The sequence below is a fragment of the Dermacentor andersoni genome, chromosome 11 (assembly GCF_023375885.2).
Source record: "Dermacentor andersoni chromosome 11, qqDerAnde1_hic_scaffold, whole genome shotgun sequence".
NCBI lineage: Eukaryota > Metazoa > Arthropoda > Arachnida > Ixodida > Ixodidae > Dermacentor > Dermacentor andersoni.
The window spans coordinates 118,714,576-118,738,146 of NC_092824.1; the positions used below are offsets into that span (position 1 = coordinate 118,714,576).

A 23,571-nucleotide genomic window follows, 5' to 3' on the forward strand; every position below is an offset into this window, starting at 1 on the left:
GCGTTGAAACGCAGTGGAGAGCGATAACACTCGCCTTAAACGATTTCGAAACAAAGCACTACTTTCGTGCATGTGCTGCTGACAGCGGCGCTGTTTTTGTATAGCATTCGCGGCGCTGCACGTTTTAAAGAATGCGGGCTAAGGAAGAGGGCTGGACGCCGTTTTGAATGCGGCCTCGACACTTTCTGGAGCGCCTTCGGGGCACGTCATATTTCAATATATTTCCATACATAATGATTATGTTTTGTAACCAGACTAATCAAAGAAGGCCTGAATTTTCTTGCATTTTGTTCTTTTTGCACTAGGAGCTCTGTCTGCCGTAATTTGAGCTGACACGGGCGACAAGTGATCTGAAATCTAGGGATCAAGTCTACTATAGAATGTCTTCCAACATTTGCTTGTTTTAGTCTCGGCGTTGCATGCAGCACATATTTGGCCTGCAAGAGTGAATTCCTACATGCAACGATGCATAAAATACATAGCCTATTGTCTGGTCCTAATTATGACTGGTAATTCTCACAAATACATAAAACGTATTGCACAAGACCTGTGGCTGGATCTCTTATTTTATTTTGGACTCTGTCGCTATAAGACATGATAGTGCATTCACTTGGCTGGCGCTTTCACACGCAAGGTGCGTGTTAGTGCAACATGCCATTCTTTCTTTTTTAACTCTGCTTCAATCATACCAGACCAAATATTAAAAATATACAGGTATACGGCATGTGATTGCATGCAATACTAAGTCTTATATCTTATGTTTCAAAATATGGCGTAACTATTGCATGCAAGGCGTCGCAGATCTGAGTGTATCGAACTAACGGTGTGACACGTTCCCCTAACCAGCAGCCACAGTGCGCCCTCGCGTTCGCGACCAAAACATACTGCGTTGCCTACCGGAAGCAAAAAGAGGTGCATAAATAATACGTTATTTGATGTGACCTTACGACCTTAAGTTGTAGTTGTAACATATGAAGCAGTTATTCCGTACAAGGCGTCGTAGATGAATAACAGCTACACTGTGAAACGTGCGGAGTCACTTTTATGACTACACTATTGTGCATATTCCGCAACGTTGCTTACCGAAAGCTAAATGAAGGATAGCCAACCATTTTTATTATCTTTGTAACCTACAAAGAACCCCGGGCTCTGACCAACTTTTCTCAAGCTTTCTGCTCAATACCCTGGCCTGCCAGTTTTAAACTCGTGCATAATGAATTCTGCTCCGGCTTTCATAACTCAGCTCCTCCCCAAAGATCCCTCTGAGCTAGCCTAAAGATGCAGCTTCTTTGAACTGTCGGCCCTAAGTAACCTCGAGAATTTCAGACAAAGGGCGTATTTAAATTCTTGAAATAAGTAAATTTTATTATTTTATTACTAGTGTTCCACACTGCTTGCTGCGAATGGCTTCCGGTCTTGTTTATTGCTATATTTTCCTTTTTTGCTAACCCAGTGCTCAGCTGCAATGAACAGCACGATCTGGAAACAATGTGGCGAGCGTTAAAATACTTTTTTTGGAACATATAAGGATGAGTGACATTTCCTTTATCAAAAAAGAAGTCGTTGTGAACTTAAGCACGTGATCTGATGCATAGAATAAAAGACAACACATTGTGTCCCTATTTTTGGCATTTGTCTCTTTGTACAGTTCAAAAGAAAGATGACATGGCTGTGCGTGCTTCCAGAGTTTGATTTGTGTTATGTCTGTGTGATCTTTTTTTATATGCTTAACAAGTCCGGGGTCCTTTATTCTAACCTACCTATTGTCGACTGGTGGTTAAATTTCATTGCACCTTATACGTTGTACTATATTATTTTGGGCTGCTGTATTCTTGGCCAATCCCCGAGACTGTGTATGCGCCATTGACGCGTGGGCCGTACATCTACACTGCTCTGCGGTTTGTTACATGACCCCGCCCCGGTGCACACTGCGGCAGAAGCAAAATCTATTTAATACTTCGAGAGATTAAGAAGGAAAAACGGTGAGAGTGCTGAGGAACCGTGTTCGACTTTAATGGCGTGATACAGTAGAAGCGATTTATACGAACTAGAATAACGAGATTAGTCGGGAAACGAAATGATCCCCATTATCTCGTTGCTTCGCTGCTCCTCACTTCATTAACTGATTTTGTACCGGCGGGTCCCAGGGGCTGAAGCCGACAGGTAAACGAAAGTAAGGAGAGAAGTCCCGAAACAAAATCGCTGTTGCGCTCTCGGCGTTTCGACACTACGCGGTTCATTAAATCCTTACCGGCCTTTCGCGACATTGCAGGTCTGATGTAAAGGGTGTGTTGATGGCGGTGAAAGCCATATATTGTTTCGTGCAAAAATTACTTGGGTGAACTCTGGCACTGCTATCGCTCAAGTAACTACGGGAATGATAGGTATTACATGGATCTGTCTAATCTTGTTTACCACATTTATTGTGGCTTAATTTATTCAGCTTTGTCTTTTGTTAGTATCCATGCAAACATTTTTTTTTCTAAGCGCTCCAAGGAAATTAGTTCCTGCTCACAGTCATAATCACTGTCAGTTGTTGCACATATAACGTAACGTTTTGTTGAATATGATCAACTTTCAATGTCGCGAAGCCGTTTGAAGCCACTGAAACGAAGTTTAGTCAAATGTGTGGCTGAGCCGCCGTTACTTGCAGCTCGCGTACACCACTAGTGCCTGAGTTCCCCGTAGTAATTTTTGTACGAAACGCTATAGGAAAAACCTCTCAGCGCGCAAGAGTAGCGACAGCTCTTCGCTAGAGAATAGGCGGAGGGGGCTGAGAGAGGAGAGCGGGCGAGCGCGAAGAAGATGGCGAGAGTAATGAGAGAGGAGGGTAGAAGGTAGAGGAGAGAGAACACGGAGCGGCGGCAACATACTGCGCACCGACCGGTGGGCCCGCGGCACTGGAGAGACCCCCGGGAAGAGTGCCAAGCCTGTGAGCGATCGCACAATCGCGTACGGCACGACGAACGCCTGCTCGTCGCAAACGGCGCCGCCGCCGGCGCACGCTGCCAGCTGTCTCTTCGCCCCCAAGAAATGCCGAACGTCACCACTCTAACGGCGTCACTCTCCACTGTAGTGTTAAATTGAAAAAAAAGAAGAAAGAAAGAAGGTAGAGCGGACTGATCTGTGGCCGCTAGTCAGACGAAGCTAAATGTGAGTGCATCCACATCGAACGATTCACATTTGCCTGCTTCATCGTTTTGGGAGCTGTTGCCTTCAACCTGCATTCAACGCGTCGAATGCTTCCTAGTGAAACTCGGGACTTTCATTGACGGACACCGCTCGTCGAAGACAACACTTCTGTCACCGTACATCTGCTCACGTGCATGTGTGCCTCTGCAGTGGTCGTGTATCGTCTGCCGTTGTTTCGCGACTGCATTTACGCCACCGTTTACTTTGGGACCTGTTCGGGACACGATAGAGCTGACCTCTGGCGACAGCGCTTCGTTGGAGTATGCCAGGAAGCGGCTTCTGTCAGTTTGCGGTAACGAGCCATCTGCTGGAACCACGGATGAACTTAGGGCCGCAGGAACCATTTCGCGCTGAATCGCCCGTCCCTTGAATGGCGCGCGTTTCTCGCACTGCTGTGTCACGACCTGAAATCGCTGAAGTCCCGGAGAAACATACTGTGGATCTATCGCATAGGCCTGGGTACAGCTTCACCGGTGAGCACTTTACTCATCGCCACCTACGACCTCTTCGGCCTTTGATTCTACGCTGCCCTGTGAATAGGCGCTCGGCACTCTAGGCAAAAAGGAGAACCAAGTGAAGAAGAAGAACGAAGGTATGCAATACTATTCTTCTTCTGAGGCTTCGCCCCACCGGGAGTGGCCCAAATTTAGATCGCTGGAACCTGCCGCGCGCAGTGCCTTCTCTCCTTTTCCGCTGAGTGCTGCGTACTCTCCCGCGAGCCTATCGTTCAAGAGAGCTCGCCTCTGCTAGCAGGCGGGCAGGGAAGTGTCTGTATCTCCGGAGAATCGTCGCATCGCGAGCTGAATCGAAGTGCGCGCGCGAGAGAGAGCGTGTCTGTATATATATCGCGATCTGCTTACGGCGCGCGCGCCGCTCTTCTGCTGCTGGCACTGCCAGCGTCACGGACACAAGAGGAAGCAGAGACATTGAAAAGAAGCAGACTCGCACAGCCGACGACAACGCGGGACGCTTTCTCGAAAGGAAGCGGACTGAAGCACGCGCGCGTTCGGACGCGAGTTTGCCTATGGGTCGAGAAAAAGTGGAAACGAGATAACAGCCCTATAGCGCAGGGAAGAGATGAATCGAGAGAGTGATAAAATAAAATAAGAAGGCACGGAAAACACGCGCACGTTGCTGCGGCTGTTAGAGAAGGAGGAGGAGCGGTTGGAGGGGGAGAGTGGGAAATAGAGAGAAAAAGAGAGGAGACGAAGAGAAGAGTGAAAGCGGTGGCCCCAGATTGCGCGGATACGGGAGCGGGGCGGACTAGAACTTGTCTCGCAGAAGTGCCGGCGCTCGAACGTCGCCGCAGCGAGCAGCAGCTCCTCGTTGTGTGACATCCTCGCTTTCGGTTTATGCTCCCTACCTCGTGCAGATGTCTCGGCGCTGATCTACGGCCTTCAAAAGTGGCCGATTGTTCTTCGTCCGCAGTAGATCTGCGTTCGCCGCGTTGGGTGTGCCTCGCGGGATTTTCTTGTTTCAACGTCACCTGCTCGATAATCGGACCCTCCTGCCGCTGTGAGCTTCCGTGGATCGGAATCGCAGCAACTGGGATCTTCGTGCCGGTGACATCGTCTGCTATCATGAGATTTCGTCGCCGCCTTCACCATGCGGATTGTGTGAGTGCGATAGTGAGCTGTGTCTCCTAAGGCGAAAAAAAAAGGGAAAGAGGAAATAGTTCGGCTATCTGACCACGACGTCGTGTGTTGTGATGAAACTTCGTCATCGCCGTGCAGGTTTTGTGAAACGAGTGTAACTCTTGTGTTTTTGGAAGTAAGAGTTGTTGAGTGCGTGCGCGCTGTAAGCCACCATGACGTCTTCCGAGTCGGCAGTCGTGCCTCCGCAAGCTCAGAACCAAATTTTGAACCAGCAGCAACATCAGCAGCAGCAGACAATGTCACAGCAGCAACAGACCAGCTCGCAGCAACAGCAGACGACAAACCATCAGCAGCAAACGACAGATCGTGCGCCCACGACGGCACCTGCCAAAGGTTACCGAAATCGTGTGGCAGTCACAAGATCGATCAGTCTGTTGAATTACACGAGCAGTGGTCACAGGATTGACTACCGGCGGCACCGACCTATCTCGCAGCTAGCGTAAGTGTACGGTGTTTCTCTTTTCTTCTCTTAAGTTCGTCAGTTCTCCCGCCGCAACCTTGATTATTTCGTTGACCTTTCCCGTTATTTCTGATGCTCGGCTTTCTACGCGTTCCTCACACGTAATGTCCTCTGAAATCTGGCGCCACACAGACGGCCGCTACAAGTTTCATGCAGCGTAGAAATGTTACCAAATGTTGATGTGTTCTTCAGCAAATATAATATCGTTTCCGACGTGAGGGTAACAGCGACGCCGCTTATGTTTTTGTTAACGCTTCCAGAAGGAACTCACAAAACATTACAATGATTTTCTTTCGCTACATTTAGAACCTTCGTTGTAAGTAGCGGAGAAGTGTGGGAGTGGCCTGGTTTAGCCGCAGTGTTTGGATAAGATATAACCCTGTAAGCCAGGCGGAACACACGCGAGACCTCCAAGGTGCCACAGGCAAGTTCGCGGCACACTTGCCTGCCGTAAAGCATGCACGTAGCGAGTAGCAATTCGCAGCTAGCTTCTATTGACGCAAATAAGTTCTCTCTGTGAAGTTGTGTTTTGTACATCTGAGGTATTCGCTTTGCTACGAAATATGGGGCACGGGAATTTCTAACGCAGTGCCTGCTATTCAAACGCACTTTGCCACAGATTAGCGAGAGGCATGTTTATCGTTCATTAGCAATTTTGGGCCTACCTCTTGGTACTGGTCAACAAACTTCTCCTCCCCGCCCCCTCCCTTGCACCCCACCACCTCCTTTGACCTAATGCGAGTCTGAAATATATAAATATATATCGCAGTTTCACCGTTCTATATTCTCACCATCTCTGGCTTTGGCGGGTTCACTAGGGCTGCGCTCTAAAAGTGATCACAACCTGCAAGACACGGCATCCCGATTCCGAAGCTGTGATCGGAATGCTTCGATCGTTTGTGAGAAACGCGCCGAATTCACAATTCCTGGTACTTGAGAAGCGTTTTACCTGTTCTAATAAGCTACTCTACCGTATGCGAGGTTCCTCTCTAAATAATTCCCGCGTATGTGGCGTAAAATTTACTCGCCATTTACCCATAATACAGATGTAAAGAATAAAATTATTACACATCCGAACGCGAGTTCTTCTTGTCAGCGCACTAACCTTTGTCAGACATTTAAATCAATAATCTGAATTGTCTGGTAGCAAACGCCCGGCACCGCCCTACACGTTTACAGAAGTGAAGGTCAAAACTTACAGAAGATACCACGTCACGCTTGATTTCTGCAAGCATTGCTAAATAGTTTTAACGAAATCGAATTCACGAAGGTTTTATTTCGTATTGACTATAGGCCGGGGGGCCGCCTTCGCTATTTATGTTAGCTGTCACGGTGCGGTGTTATTATTTTTTTTAAAGGGGTACAACAGATGTGTGCATAGGTTGACTCACGTTTTATGTACAGAAGAAAACTTCATACTGTGCGACTGTTCGGGTATTATACGCTGTTGTTAATTGTAGATAACAGAATAAATTGCAACACCAAAATGCGTTACGGACAGAATTTAGCTGCTACAGCGCGCTGTACGTCACGCTGGCCGGAGTCTTATCGTATGCACAGACCACCTTAGCGAAATGCGTAAATGCTTTTGAGTAGGGCCGCTGATTCCGCGGTCGTTTCAAGTGTGGGCCGTCTGCTCTGTTTTACGCGTTCCACCAAAGCCGACCCGTTATGAAAACGCCTGCAGAAATACGTACGCTATGCATTCTGTTTAGACTCTAACTTAGGCGATCGTAGATTGCACACGAGGCACATGGCGATTCTGCACGCTTATTTTTATACGAGGAGTGGTTTGCATCGGCAACATTCACGGGGAAAGGGGGCAGGCGCATGCGGTGCAGACATGCCCGATTGCGCCTGCCACGTGGCGTACGGCAATGGCACATTGCATCACAAGTGCGAAGAGCTGTGAAGAGGTTATTGCCGGGTCTTCACGCTTCAAAAGACCGTCATAATGCTACCAGTGTCGGAACGGAACGAAAACCGAAACGAAAGCAAAGCAAAACAAGAAAGATATTTTGGCCTGGAACGAAAACGTAACCGGAACATTATTTATTATTTTCTTTCGGAGTGAAACCGAAATGTTTTTGGCCGGTTTTCGGTTCAAGAGGAAAGTCGGCAATCCGAAACAACCGACTAATCTAAGCCTGTCGCTCGGTGCACCAGTAGATCGGCATTGTAGCAAGACCTAGGGCTTGCGCGCTGAAAAGCTTGTCGTTTCATTTTCTGCGGGCGCAACGCTTTGTTGTTACCGAAGTTCTATAATTCCTTTAAGTTCGTTTTATCGGAACAGCGGTCTCGCATTTCGACGAGCACACTCGAAGACGTGCTGCTTCTAGGATCATGCTCAGTTCCTTAACTCAAGGCATTGAGCATGATCTCAGAATTTACAATTCACTTATTGAGAAAAACAAATGAATATGTTTTTATCGTTACTTTGCTTAAAAAATGTTTTGCATGCGAACCAGAACCGTTATGAACAGGTACGGATAATTTTTTTTTTCGTTCCGGTGCAGCACCGGAACAGAACATTTTTCAGTGGAACGAAACTAAAACCAGGACAAAAAAAACATTTCTTTCCGAGACCCTGAATGCCACACTCAATACACACTAATGCCAAACTAATACACAAACTAATGCCACACTAATCGCACACTGTCACAGACTCACACTAATGTCACACCCAATGTAGCCCGGGGATCGCACCTTAAGCTAAAAATCTGCATCTTGTGTGTCCCTGGCTGCGAAGGTGCTTTTAACTTTTCTGTGAGACACTAATCTCAACGAGATACGTAAATGTACGTGCCGATTGTGTAGCGTGCATGAACTATCATCGCGTTCCTTTACGTAACATGCTAGGCGTGCGGCCGCGCAAACGTCTACGGTCTTCGTTAAAAGAGCCCCCCCCCCCCACCCCCCTCTCTTAGTGAACAAGCACAGTCAGGAAGCTCCAGAGGAGATTGCGCACTTTCTGCCAATCTTATTCTTAAAAACCCGCTATTGTGAATGCAAAAACAGAGCAGCGTTTGTGATACGTAGTCCTGTACAGTTATGTAGGAGAGACAAGCTTATGCTCTGTACTGTGGACGGAACTTGAACTTGGCTGTCTATTTGGACCTACCATAGATTTAGTACGCGAAGGGCTCTTTGCTCCATTCGTTGAAAACTACAACGATGTATGTATAATTCTGTTCGCGGCGTGGACAGACGACTTATCAACTCTCCGCTGCGGCGTTGTTATGTGTATAGAGGACGATGTCCCGCACGCATGCTAAACATAGTTTCAGGCAGAGTGGTGTGAAAGATTATTCCTAGATGATGGGTTCAGGTATATGGAACACAGCTCCGCATATCTATAATGTGCATTTAAAAACAAAATTCAATACAGGGAACACAGTTTCATGTATTTCCAGTTTTATGTGAAGCGCCATTCCATTTAGGTACAAAAGTTTGCCACTTGTTGCTGAAGCCAAGTGGAAAGAGATTAAAAGTGCAACAGGACAGATTATTGGCAGGGACGGCACGCGTGCGCAAAGACAGAAATAAATAAAAACAAGAGGAAAGAAGTTCGTGCTAGGACTAACGTCACATCGGAATCCGTGCCACTGCGTCCGCTTCTAGCTGTCGCCGGCCGCTCAGCGGCATTTTTGAGGCGGATTTCCCATTGAGAGAGAGAGAGAGAGACAGCGTTTACGTTACATGACGCGCTATGCGGAGCGTTTTTTCGCGCGTACGGGCCATCGCTCAAAAGCCTCGAAAAAAAAAAAACAACAAAAAAATTTGTCACCGGGCGTCTATAGCGTTTCTCTGGCGATGGAAAAAAACCGCGCGCGATCTCTTTGTGATTGACTTGTCGCTACCGGAATGCTTGAGCTTCGCCGAAGCGAACGAAAACCAAAGTCATTTTCATTCCTTCGCCCGTACGTGCTCCCGACCACTCGAGAATAAAACAAGGCAATTGATCCATGCGGAGATCAGTAAAACGTAGTATTTGACCCCGCCTCGTTAAGATGAGTTTCTTCCCGAGTGGTTTTCTTTTTATCATATTATTTTTTCTTTGCGTGCTCGGTTTGTCATGTATAGTGCGTCGGTTGGGATGTTAGACGGACGTTAACGTGCATTGGTCACGCAGCAGTACTGGCGTTTCTTTTTTTTTTCTTTGTGTGTGTGTGTGTGTGTGTGTGTGTGTGTGTGTGTGTGTGTGTGTGTGTGTGTGTGTGTGTGTGTGTGTGTGTGTGTGTGTGTGTGTGTGTGTGTGTGTGTGTGTGTGTGTGTGTGTGTGTGTGTAATAGAAGTAAGGGTACGTTGGCGTCCGTTGAGGCTGCATTACGGCCGGTTCGCGCACGCGTCTTTGAGTGAGGCGATTTCGTTTCGCACTCCTGCCCTCCGCCGCACTAGCTCGAGGTCGCTGGTTCTATCCCGGCCGCGGCGACCGTATTTTAATGCGGTCGAAATGCAAAAAAAAAAATGATGTACTTGGATTTAGGTGCACGTTAAAGAACCTCAGGTGGTCGAAATTAAACCGGAGTCCCCCACTACAAGGTGCCTCATAAAGGGATTGTGGTTTTGGCACGTAAAACCCCATAATTTCCGTAATCTTTGAAATTGTTTTGCCCTCGAGCCGGAGGAATACGGCCGGATATGAAACTCTACAGAGGCCCGTTTTGACATCAAACGTGCCGATGAACACTCACTCGCCGATTTTGTCCGGGTGTTCATTTGCATTTCAAGGATTCCTCGTTTATGAAAAGTTAGAGCTACTAGAACGCACGCTCATAGCGAGTCCTGTCTGACGATTTGTGTCGCAGAATATTTTCTATTTCAGCCGCCTCTTTCCGTCTGAAGTATTCCCTTTTCCCTTAGCCCCAGTGTAGGGTAGCAAACCGGACGTTCATTTGGCTGAGCTCCCTGCCTTTCCTCCTCTTGCTTTCTCTCTCTCCGTGGGCTGTATCGAACATTGTTGCCTCTTTGGATTCAAGGTAGCCGAAGCCCTTGGTCAGTCGACTACGCCGCGGATCTGCACTTGGAATAAAGACGTTCGGCCGGTACGGAGAAAAAAAAAGGAAGAAAAGAAAGAACGATAAAGAGAAAAGACGGCCGATTTAAAAGCATCCCCTCAATGCTGCGTGCGTTCGAACAAAAAAGAAAAGAACCGCCAATTGGTTTGCGTCGTTCCGTCTGCGGGAGCCCCCATTACTTGCAGAGCACGCTCGGTAATCCACCTTGAAAACCGCACGCTGCGGGCCACCGTGCTGCAGGCTCTCCCTTACGCACGTGTACTACGTACGAACAGCGCGAGTGTGTGTACGCTCGCGAAGCGGCGGTGCGGTTTCGACTGCACTCGGTGTGCGTGCCGCGCCACGCGTGTGTTTCGAGCATCTGTTGGCGCTGGCGAAGGAACAGGTGCGCGAAGGCGGCTCATCCAGCGAGGCAGTGCGCGCCGGCTTCTCGCGCACACTCCTTTCTCTTTTTCAGCGCGTTTCTCTTTTTTTTTCAGTTCTCTTGATTTCCTCTCCTTAACCATTGCAGTGAGATTAGCGGCATCTGTCTTCGCGCTGTGTATGACAAAGCGAAACAAACAAACAAACTTTACCTTCGTGATCGGAACTGTGTATTATTTTGTGGTAGTTAAGCAATGTTATGCCTCACTAAATAAGTGCCACACGAATGGGACGTTATTTCGATAGTGAATGTAGTCGCAATAGCCTGATATACGTAAGTGCGTTGCCATTACATGTTTTATAGCTACACACGTACAAGAGTACGTGTGTGTGTGTGTGTGTGTGTGTGTGTGTGTGTGTGTGTGTGTGTGTGTGTGTGTGTGTGTGTGTGTGTGTGTGCGCGTGTGTGTGTGTGTGTGTGTGTGTGTAATACATAACAAATATCGGCAGCCTTTAGCGAATCGCCCTCCTCAGCTCAGCTCATTTTACTTTAGCGGTATATCAGTGCGGACGCGGCGTTCTTCTCTAGAAGAGCTTCTGTGCGATACAACGCAGTGCTCATCCACTACAGTTTATTCATACTTTATGTAGCCTCTGGAATGCATCCACAGGCACCACCACTGTCAGTTGGCAAGGCGCACAAAAACCCGCGCAAATTGTGAAGCTACAAATTTGAGTGAAGCCAAGGAAATACACATGTTTCGAATGCATTTTCTTTGTGGCATTGCTCAGCCACGCATCAGTTAGGTGACGAAACAGAAAGAAAAAATAAAACGATGGGCATAATGATGTTGTGAGTGAAAAGGGCGGCTGTACCTGGTATTCTAGTAGAGGGAGGTACGGAATCTGACAGGTCATACGACTGTCTGTTAGAGTAACAGAACGGGTGCCAGGGAAGGAAAATTAGATATAGTGGTGATATTAGGAGAACAGATAGTTGGGCTAGTTGGTTGAAATGCATCCGCTTATCTGATCGGGAGTTTCGGTTCTTGGCCAACTCAATCAAATACACGGGGTAACACGTGATGTTCAAAATGATAGCCTTGTTTGGTTCTGTTCCGGTTTTTCTATTTATTCGTGGGTGCGTTTGGAATAAACTTCAGTTGTGAGTCAGCGCTCGTCTCTGTCTTTTCTCGGCATTGTCCTCGTGTCTCCACGCAAACTTTTTCAGTATGGTGATATTAGGCACTCTGAAAAGCAAATACCTGCAAGTTTAGATAGAACGGTGAGATTTGAAAATTTGTAGGCAGATAGGATGGGGTCAGGCGGCACGGCCGGGTAGGGTTGATGGCGGTAGTCGAGGAAATTCTTCGTCCTACATTGTAGCTTAATTAGATTATCATGTTCGTTGCTATGTAATGTCGATCGAAATGTGTTGTACGTGGTCGATGGTAAATGTGGACATTCCTTGGTAAACATATTGACCGTGGTGTATGCCAATTTAGTTTTGCCGCAAAGGAAGGTGAGCGCTTCGACACCGGGTGATGGCGGCGCGCGATACACGGCGAAAATACACCCGCACCTAGTTCCCACATTAAAGGTACTCAACCTGAAATTGCAAAGAGTATTCTTTGGAAACTCTGTTTTCATTTATATGACGAAAAAAAGAAATGATTATAACAGGACAAAAAGCGGCCCGAACTTATTTTTTTGAATTCCGCCTCGAGACCTCATCTCCGAAATACGCCAGTGTGACCTCACGGAGTATATATATATTTTCCCTGTTCGGACGGGTTTCGATACTTTCTGTTTTTGAGTGTTTTAGTTAAAGGTACGTTTAACTGCTCCTTCCCGAGCACTCCTGCGGAGCTTCAAAGTTAGTTGAAAAACCAATTGCACACTACTATTTCACACTACTATCACACTACTATCGCACACAATAAGCACACTACTATCGTTGTTACGAAGCCGCAATAGCGCTTACTAAAATCACTTGTTCGTGTATTTCGGCTTCATTGTTATTGTTTTTCACGATCGTCAATGTCATCATAGCTCTCTGAAATGACTACTCGATTATTTGCGATTGTAATGCGGTGCCACTCTTTTATTACCTGTAAAAAAAAATGAGAGGGGTTGAGTGCGCGGCTGTAAACATTGATGACGTCACGGCAAGGTGGTGCGGGTACTTCATGGCGTCGCCGCCACCCGTCTTTCGATCTTGCTGGAGTTAGTTATTAATGCGAAAGCATTATACGTCCCGTGAGGCTGAAAAGCCGGCGTTGTCCGCAACGAGTGGTAACAAAGATTATCATCATCAGTGACCTCATTAGCGCCTTGTACGACATCATTAGTGACACAGAATTAAAGTTTTAACAAGTTAGGCTAAGGTTCTTTAAGGTAGAGTAAGGTGAAGTAAATGGGAATTAAGGTGAATTAAAGTTGGTACAAATTACAGCAAGGGGATTAAGGTAGAGTTGTGAAGGACACGTGACAATGTATGACGTCACATATCATGGACGGGACCAATTAATTTGAGAAGTAATTATAATTTCGCATTCAAATCACGTTAGTATACATAAGTGACTGTCAATTTTTTATTTGAACGGTAATGTTTGCAACTGTTGCGTCGCCAGGAACATGTTGTGCTATGATTGAAGGATGATAATACCAGGTGATGGCAAATACGTTCCGGCAGTAAAGCACATTTCGCAAACGGTGCAGCACGGGAATGATGGGTAGTGTTCATGGATTTGCTTAAACTCCGTCCTTCTGGCTTAACATGGCTTCGTGACTTTGCGCAGCGATCCGACAACAGCGTTCGAACTGAGGGCATCTAGCACAGGATCCCAATATTGAAACCATTACGCCACGGAAGCATGGACAAGCGGAACCACTGCAATTAGCATCGATTATGCGTCCTTGCAGTGTCTCAGTACCTTCTGCATTAATTAATATATAACTTGCCTTGAACCTCAATCAAATTTAGGCCTAGATAAAGCGTAATAACCGAAGCCAGAAGAACGTTTAAACGCCCAAGCACAAACACCAGTCAAATCCACGTACTTCCCATCATTCCTATGGTAGCTGAATGATGGCAGCGCGAGAGTTCCATCTACAGCAATTATTGCAGGGAACTCTGTGACTGACTGAGACGGAGCGCGGGCAGAAACTCCGACAGGCGCGCATGAAATCGCGGCGTGCGAGGTATGCCAAGCATGTATCCGTGCACATCGCGTCCCAATTTGGCGGCTGAGCAGCTGTTGAGTGACGCACTTCAAACGCTGTATCGTTCGTTTCCTGGCATTTCGTTGTACGATGAGCGTCACTCGTCGCGGATTAATTGCCCGTGTCATATCGGTCGCGATGAATCTTTTTCTTTTTTTTTTTCAGGGGAATTGCGGCGGAAGTACGTGCTTGCAATTCTTGTAGGCCGCGTTAAATAACTTTTCGGGAATATTATAGCCTACACATAGATCGTCGTTGGGCTGCGTGCCGAATTCATTCTTGCTTGGTTGACACGTGTAAACCGAAGTGCGCCGGCATCGAGAAAAGCTTTCGGTTTTCCAATGAAACTTGTTTAGGGAGTCGGTGCCTCCAAGCCCCAGCAAAAACTGTATGGCTTCAGAACATGATCTCTCTAAAGCCCTTAAAATAAAGTTAGTAAATAGCTAGCAAATGCGTGCGTTTACTAGATCACTATGTATTTTACTAACTCTTTACCAGTTCTGCACTACCCAGGGGCTAATAAAGTTGTTAAGTTTTGCAGTTGCTAGCCAGAAAGGCCTCTTAGTAGTTTTCACTGACTACTTATCCGCTATTACCCCGTCCTACCGTGATCTATTAGGCTGTGATTGATTGTGACAGTCTTCTGAAAAGTGTATTTAAACTGGTATCGTTCGTTATGCTGAATTGGCAGTTACTGTATTTGCACGACTCTACTGCACCCTCTTTTGTAACGCACAGTTGTATTACTGCCCAAATATCCAAAAAAATAACTTGGTGCCGATTCTACTGCGCACATCAAGTAACGAAACCTGAGTCAACGCGTACCATGTTGAAACAACGTTATGTAACATACAAGGAAGGAAAAAGTGGAGAAGGAAAGGCAGGGAGGTCGAGTTAGTACTAAGATAGTGCTGTTTACTAGCTTTAGCTGGCGACGAAAAATAATAACGCGTTTCTTTTTGTGACAAGCAACGTGTTAGTATTTAGTTAGTGAATATGGCGATCTTTTTTTTTTTTTAGATGTGTGGCTTCCGATTTATTTTGGTGGCAAAGCGAGACAAATCTGGCCGTGCTCTCTGGTATGTCTGTTACTGGAACGTGCAATTTATTGGTTTGTTAGCTATTTTCCTCTCGCTCTAAGCAGGTACACATTCGAAAGCCTGTGGCCATCATACGTGGTTTTAGTCTAGGGTGCAGTAATTAGAATTATGCCTGTTTAGCGGCACCGCAGTGGCAGATATGGTAGTCTATCACTAAAATAAAACAGGTCAAATGCAAGAGATGAAATTTGGTAAATTTAATGCTGCACATTACATAACCATTTCTTTTGTATAAAACTAAAACAATTTCTTTCACAAACGGACAAAATTAGTGCCCTTCTAACAATTCACCTGATTTCCATACAGATTAGAGTCCATTGACTGCGGTCACTCGTGATCCTCCATACAAACTGATATGTTAAGCTGATTATAATGGCAGCTCTCCTTTTGCTTCTTGACAATGTGAATAAATTCAATAACAGTTAAAAATCACTTGACCCTGGCCTTCTTTGTGCGTTATCTATTTCGCAGTGTTCGCAATTTCGCCCCAACTTGCCCAGCGCTGTGTCAATTTAGGCAATGCGCTTTTAGCTTCGTTACCTGCGCGTTTCCCTTTTCTCTCCAGAGACGTAGCGAGCTGTTATGACGGGACGATAAGTATCACGCGCATGTCGTCTCTCGAGATATGCGAGATAACAGTTCAACCCGTTGTTCATGTTCGGAAGACGCTTGCAAGTATACCTTTGTCCTCTTATCGCGCCGGAGTTTCTTGTGTGCTCGCAGCAGCCGCAGATCTCTTTCCATCCCATTCTCTCGCGGTCACTGTTCTTTTTTCTTTCTTATCAGCGACTCTCGCTCAATAGAGCCTGGCCGCGTTGGTCGCGCGCCTGTAGATTATTCCCCCGTACCCCCCTACTTTTTTCTGTCGGGCGTCGCACTGGCCAGAGCAGAGCTCGCCGAAAGCCATCCAGCTACACCCTAAACGCTCCACGTTTCTCCGATACCTACATTTGTAATGTCACGAAGGCCGAAGAGTGAACAAAGCAATCGCTGACAGTGATTGGCAAAAATAGAAAGAGGCGTGCATTATTGCTGAGACAGCAATAATGAGGCTAAACGCAATTTCTTTAATTATACGTTACCTAACTTGTTAAAAACTAACCTTCAAACATTTTGGCGAGTCATTATTCCTAAAGAAGAACGCGCAGTTCCCTCAATAAACGACGAAAGCGGCAATGCTGTCCCTGGGGGAACTACAGCCGATGTCTTTAATAATTACTTTTCTGAAAATTTGATGAATGAGTCACCTTTTCAGGCTATTTCTGAGGGCACTAATTCAGTTATTCGTCACCCGTGCGTACCGAGCGTATAGCCTGCCTTATTGAGCGGTCGCCACTTAACCCAAGCCCTGGTCCTGGCGGCATCAACCCTAAACTTCTGTAAATTACAGTGCATGTATCGTTTATATACTGTCGCTCACCTTTCAGCACTGCTTAAACAGCGGTTCCGTTCCCGATGACTGGAAAATGACACATTTCATTCCCGTATTGAAACCCGGCAACAGCGCAAGTCCTATCAATTACTGACCCATAATACTGACCTGCATTCGGAGTAAACTGTTAGAACATATTCTTTTCTCACGTATTATGACTCATTTAAATACGAATAATTTTACTTTTAGGCAGTCAGCATGGCTTTAGGCACAAAAAAACAATGTCAAACATAATGTTCGAATTAGTTACTGACCTTCATGACTACATGCGATACATGAGCAAGAATAAACAGACGCAATATCATCACTTTAGAATGGCTTTTGATACTGTTGCACATAACCGACTAGTCAACAAAGTCGATAACCTGGAATTCTAACACCACTCGTTGGATTGCCGAATTCTTAACCAGTCGATATCAACGAGTTACCATTAAGGAACATACATATGGAAGCACTCAGGTCATTTCATTAGCAACAAGTCGGTCAGTTCTTGGACCATTGCTTTTTATTACTTAGATTAATGATTTAATGAATAACAGAGGCTCTAAAACGAGACTTTTTTGCAGACGACTGCGCCATTTACAGGCAGATACTAACTCCCGAAGACGTCACTAGCTTACAAGCGGACCTGGTGCAACTCAGCCAGTACTGTAAGGTCTAGAACATGGAGATTAACGTAGAAAAAAACAAAGCTTGTAACGTTTTCTACACTTACTAATACACCTCTAAACGCTTACACAATAAACAAGGCAGTAATAGAGATAGTTTAAAGTTTCAAATACCTGTGTGTCTATTACAGATCTAACATGGCATACACACATAGAATACACACCAAAGAAGGGAAGGCACTGAAGAAATTAGGATCAATCAAACATTTGTATCCTTCCAACTCAGAAACGAACTTTCATGCTTACACATCTCTCATCAGGTCTTTGTTAGAATATGCATAAATAATACGACACACCAGGACTTACATTACAGTACCGCATCGAATCAGCACAGAATAAAAAGAGAAGATTCATACTTTCCTCTTATTCACCCTATGTGAGCACGTCATCGTTAAAAAAGCAACATCAACATTTCCGCCCTGAACACACAAGGCAAGTATTCGTGTTCAACATTCTTTCATTCTTTATATTATGGTGAGACAACATTTGCAACCAATCGCATTAATCCATGGCACATCACGTTTCACAACGTGGGATCATGAACATAAATTGCAACTTATATTTGCTCGAACACTAAATTATCAATGTTCACCTTTATTGCAGTCCATAAACAAGTGAAACACATGACGAGAAAATATTGTCACTTGCACTGGAGCGGCTATTTCTCAAAGGGAATTTCTGGAGCATGTTCTCCGTGAATAACGGGTGTTTTTAAGTTTGTGAGTTTCTTAGAATCGTATAATGTTTCTTATTACAACAACACAGCACAGCATGCCCAGGTAACTTGTATTTAAGAAATACCGTAACGAAGTTAGTTCGGAACTTAAAAAAGCGAAAGAACAACACTACGAAAAAGTATACTCGCGCATTTATACCAATCCAAGAAAAATTTGGCGTGAAGTTTGGAATGTGGCTCGAAAGTAGGAGAGCTTTGAAAGCGTCTGTACCTCCTCTTTAAAGGGCACCTCTGCTCAAGTTAGGCAGCCACCACTTTAAAAACTCATTTTGTTCAGTGTTGTAGCATCGCCACTATTGAAAAACGACCTGGCATAACATTTACAATGCCAAAACAGCCTGTATCCTATTCTAGTACTATTTCCGCCGACGTCTCGTGAAGCAGGAAAGGTTATCGCTGGCTTTAATAGGAATACTGCTGCAAGATTCGACAGGATTGTGGCATATCCCATAAAATATGTATGTGTTATCATTTAAAAAGTCTTAGCCCATATTATCAATGGAATGTCCGAATCTTAAATTTTCCAAACTTAAAGTAGCCAGAGTTTGCCCGGTTCGCAGAAGCGGTGCTGACTGCACTGTGAACAACCTCAGACCAATATTGGTATTACCGCTTCTTTTTTCAAACTGTGATAAATGCACGAGTGGAAGGATTTCTTAGGAAAGTACAATATTAGTGAGGACCAAAAATGGGCTTCAAAAATAAGTTGTCTGAACATGCGCTCCTAAATTCTACACATAGAGTATTACAAAACACGATAGGCTTATTCTTGTATCTGCGTAAAGCGTTAGATAGTGGAAACAATTGTATACTCTTGTGTAAGCTTTGACTATTGCATACGTAGAACACCATTGGAGCTAATTAAACGTTACTGGACGGGCCGGTATCGAGTTGTTTCGTTTAATCATTTGACCTCGTCACTACTTAAGGTACAGACCGGAACTATGCAAACTTTCACACTTCGTCCCTTATTACTTCTAAATAAAAGACCTGCCAAGCATTCCTTCCTCACCCAACTTAATCATGTACCCCAACTACACAAATATTTTATTCGGGAATTCTTCCCTGCAATAGCTCGAGAAGAAAATTAATGGACACCTAAATTTATTTTCTGACTGGTTGTACATAACTAAGCTGCAATTACATGTTAATGAAACGAAGTATATAATATACAAACCAGCAAACAAGCATTTGCATAGCAATGTAACTGTTTTATTTCAAAGAAATAGCCTAGAACAAGTAGCAACACAATAATTCTTGGAAGTCTGGTTCCACGCTAACCAATGGGTTTAACAAATTAGTAGATCGTGTGAATATAGGATTACTGATTCTGTTCTATTATAGCTAAAGAAAGCAATAAACTACGTGCCTTTCTGTTCTAAACTTACTTATTGTGTGTTAATTCGGGGAACAACGAGTGAAAAATTACAAAACACTTGCATTTTTACAAAAAAAAAGGTAATACGAGTACTTGGAAAATGTCATGGTAGGCCACAATATCTACAGACAAACAAACACTTTGACAAGCAGTCGGTGCTCCGAGCCACCCAGCCAGATATATCATTATAGATTACTTTTACATATACATATGCAATAGGATGCATATTGTTAGCACAACCGCTTCTCTATTACGTTGCCCAATAAGCATATAAACGGAAACATCATTCACCCGCACAAAATATGGAAGTCAAGGCCTACACTGTCAAATACCATGACTGTTAAATATTGCTGAGAAGGAAATTGATTTTTTATGCTCCTAAATTTAAACATTATGTAAAAACGTATTTTGTTAAATTACGAGATTTTGTAGAAGTAAATGTGCTCCCGGCACTGTGATCCTGGTTTTAAAACGAAGTGATTCAATGTACCTATCGCGTTCGTTGCATTTCAAGTTTGCCAGATGCACAAGTCCATGCGAAATATTTTTGTGTGATACGTGCACCATGAAAGTGTGTCACAAAATGTGCGCACAATGTATGTAAAAATACTTTCATCAAATGTAAAATATGTGGAACGTCAAGTATGTCGAACGTCGAATGTATGTCGAACGTCAAGCAGCAAGAGCCTCTTTGGGAGTAGCAGCAAGAGCTGCTACTTCCAAGGCCTTTGGCTCTTGCTCCTCTTTCTGTATAAGAAAGAAAATAAAGAGAACTGAACTGAATGTAGAGAACAGATGATATCACAGGACGGAGGTTTAAAGGGATCTGCAGTGGCCAAACAAGGCATGGCTCAAGCTGGAGGCATTGTTTCGACAAAGAGACTCTTATTCGTCATTGCATTCTTTCCGTGTCTTTCGGGCTGCTTTACAATTCCTAATGTCTAACTAGCTAGGCTAAGCTTCAACTATGGCCGCACTAACGCACTTTTCGTCCATCCTGAGGCATAGCACTTCCCTAAAGGACGTCGCTTCGAGAGAGTCGGTGTAGCATGCGACAGAAAAATTTTCTGACGTGGATCGTAAAGATGCTTCAATCTGCGTGTCCAGTGGTAGCAACATGTGAACTTTCTCTCTCTGTATTGTTCGGAACGTATCGCATTCCCCTGTAATACATCACCTAAAGATTTTTTCGGCATTTATTTTGCCCATAAATGCACGATATGATAGCTGGATAAGCACTACGAATAGAACTGCATTCATTTCGCGTTGGTAAGTGGCGAATCTGCCTGGGCTTCTCTAATGAGGAAAGATACGCGGAAATCGCAGGGAATATTGTCCTTTCTGCAACTCGCGGCCGTGGCGCCGGCAACTCGACTTTCAGTCAAGGTGGTGTCCCGCATATCTGGTCGGTCAGCGCACGTTTTCGTCGGGTGAAGACGCTCTCGAACCGCCGGCTGCCCTCGACTTCCTCCAAGGCTGGCGCCGTGGAATACCCCTGCCTCGGAATGTGCGTGGCCTTGCGTACGCGTGCGATCGCCAGCGCCGCGCACCTGAGGTGGCCCTGAGGGTTGAAAGGCGACCACCAGTACCCACGCCGCTTTGCACATTGTACGAACAGTATAGAACGTTGAAAACTGAGCGCGTTCTCTGCCTTATTTCGTGTTTTATATTTTCTTGCGTGGGCTGTAAAGAAGTGCATGATACGGAATATTTGCCTACGCTAGAGATCGTATTCTGGGAATGAATAGAGGTCAGAATGGAGACCAGAATAGAGATCGTATTCACTGTCCAAAATCCAGAATACTCAAATCCGTGCATCTTATTGCTGCTGAGGTTGTCAAGAATTATTCCAGACATACGGAGTTCCTCATAATCCACTGTGCAACTTCGTAACGCAAAAACCCACAATTTAAACTTTTCCGTGTTGTCGAATTCCCCCCTGTTGGAATGAGAGCAGGCGCGCAGCCGCCCTGTGAGCCAGTCAGAGCTGTCAAGATGGCGGAGTTTGACACAGTGGCAGCAAGAGGAATGAAAGAGGAGGAAAAGCAGGCATGTTAATCAGGTTGCACCTGGTTTGCTACCCTACACTGGCGAGGCGAAAGCGGGAAGAAAATGAAAACGGATACGAACTGATGCGTGCGCCCGCACAAACAGCGTTTACCGTGCATTCAAAGGTGGTCGCGGAGCTCATTCGCCTTTAAAGAGTGTAGCACGGCTTAGGTGGCCCTCTGCGCGGATAAACATTGAATACATAGTTTCAATATCGCTTTCTTCTGTGACATTGTGGCAGTGCTTGGAAGTGGTTGAACTAGGAACGTGGGTATATTGCGAAAAATGAGCCCATCCCCGATGGTATTCGGACACGCGTGGTCGCCTTCCCTACTTTCCGATATGATTTGTGAAGTCGTAGCTGGTTCCTCATCCTTGATCAGTTGTGAGGCTGTTTTCGCTGGTGACATCTGGCACGCTTTGTTGCAAACACTTCGCGGCCAGGTTCACAACAGCGTTCGCACTCCAAGCCAGCCGTTATCTCGCTCAGGCATACTGGTTGCGCTCTTCATGTGAAATCTGCCCATTGTTTCCTTTTGACAGCTGTTTACAAGATGCGCAATTTACAATATGCGTCAAAACATACCATGTCGGTTATTCCTGAAGAGGTTCATCATATCTCGAAGGTCATGATGCGCTGCGTTGTGGATACAAGGATGACATTATGCTAAAAAGAGGTGAGGCGTACCTTAGTCGTCTTGCTAGGTGCAAATGTGGCAAATGAAGACGCGGCAACAATTGCATACAAGCAGTAGTAAGCCATTGAACCACAACAGAACAGTAGAACATGCAACTGCAGAGCTCTCACATCGTACAGAAATATGCTCAAACGTTTAAGAATGTGCCTTTGGTATGGTTGTGACAGCTCGTCGAGAGAAACGTCGCTGGCGGCGTGCATGCTGTTGACTGTCGATGCTTGTCTGTAGTTCGCCAAAGTAGAACAAGAGAACCAGATGAAACAAAACCGATACCAACGAGAAGTTTCGCCAGTCAATTGAACAGAAAGACAGGAACAAGAAAGAAAGACGGAAAGAAACGGATGTTGGCATTGTCTTATGCCTCCTGGTGAAAGAACAATACGTACTGTCGTTCGTTGAAGGCTCGCGCGATGCGTGGAAACGCTGCTTGCGGCGGATGATGTCAGGTATGCTGCACGCTGCGCCTGGCTGAACGTCGTGTTTCCACATGCGCTTTGGAGCTATGGCTGCTCTTTGCAGGCCAAACTTTCTATTACCCCGGGCGCTTCTTACTCAAAACATATGCTGCCTTTGTGATCTCGCGCATCAGTACACAAATTGAGACGTGAACAGTGACGTCGTTGTGCAGGCGTTTTTGTGTACGCCGCGGTTGTGCTTCGGGGCTCGCGTCGCTGTCTATCCGAATCGACTTCTTGCGGTAAAGTGTGCCGTTTTATGCGTAACTTGTTCCCAAAACGTCGAGAGGTGCTCGTGTTGTGGGTTGCCATCGTTTCTGCGAATCCGCTCTGTGTTTTCTCAGTATCCACTCGGCGCCTACCCCAAAGAACTTTAAGAAATGTAAGACGATGAACAACTGGAGCGCGTTGTTTTATATTCATATTTAAAGGTCATATTTTAGGAATCCGAGTGAAGTACAAGTCAGGACGAGGAACAAACACAGCCTTTCAGCTGAGCCAAGGCTTTGTATTTGAGTTGCGAGCCAGCACGGTTTTCTTGACTCTTTCGGGCGCTGGTTTCGTTATGCATGAATACTTTAGAGAAACGCGTAGAAAAATACTCATAAAAATTATGTTGCCTTGCTGTTTACATTTTGTTGCCTTCGGTAGCCTTTCTATATTAAGATCCGCAGCCGTAACGCATCTGCAGTGAGTGCTCGTGATGTAGAAAGGAACGAAGTATTTATCGTGGCGTGTATGGGATTGGAATCCACATTTTCTTGACTCGAAAGAAAGCGCCCGGTCTCAATGTCTATTGTGGCTGTTTTTTGGCCACCGCAAGATGTGACATGCGCCGACTGCCGCTTCCATGTGCCTGCTCTAAAGGGAATGTTTCTTCGTAAATCGGGGCTATCACTTTCGGCAAACGCTGTCTTGCCATTGGCGAGCTGTGCATGACCATCGCTCCACTCGTACGTGCGAGACGCCTACTCGTGCAGAAGTGAACGTTTGTCCGATGGTGCTCAATCAATAGTACTGCACCAGCACTTTACTCGAGCCTCGAAGCTGATCGTTGAAAAAAAAAGGACGTTTTTTGTATACATAGATGTCTTTCGCGTGTGTATATCAAAAACGCAGCGGTCGTCAACATCATCTTCCAT

The 23,571-nt window shown here is 45.5% G+C and overlaps 1 protein-coding gene across 6 annotated transcripts in view; it reads left to right on the forward strand.

The window, feature by feature from the left end:
* Positions 1 to 23,571, forward strand: part of dnc (phosphodiesterase dunce) — a 683,519-nt gene that overhangs the window by 406,558 nt on the left and 253,390 nt on the right. For 2 of the 6 annotated variants that reach the window (XM_050186080.2, XM_055075484.1), the window contains exon 1: positions 3,794 to 5,286. The exons of the other annotated variants lie outside the window; for them this stretch is intronic. In XM_050186080.2, the coding sequence (XP_050042037.1) occupies positions 5,000 to 5,286 (287 nt within the window). In that variant the 5' untranslated portion in view covers positions 3,794 to 4,999. Of the gene's footprint in view, positions 1 to 3,793; positions 5,287 to 23,571 lie in introns of those variants that run through there. 6 annotated transcript variants of the gene reach the window in all.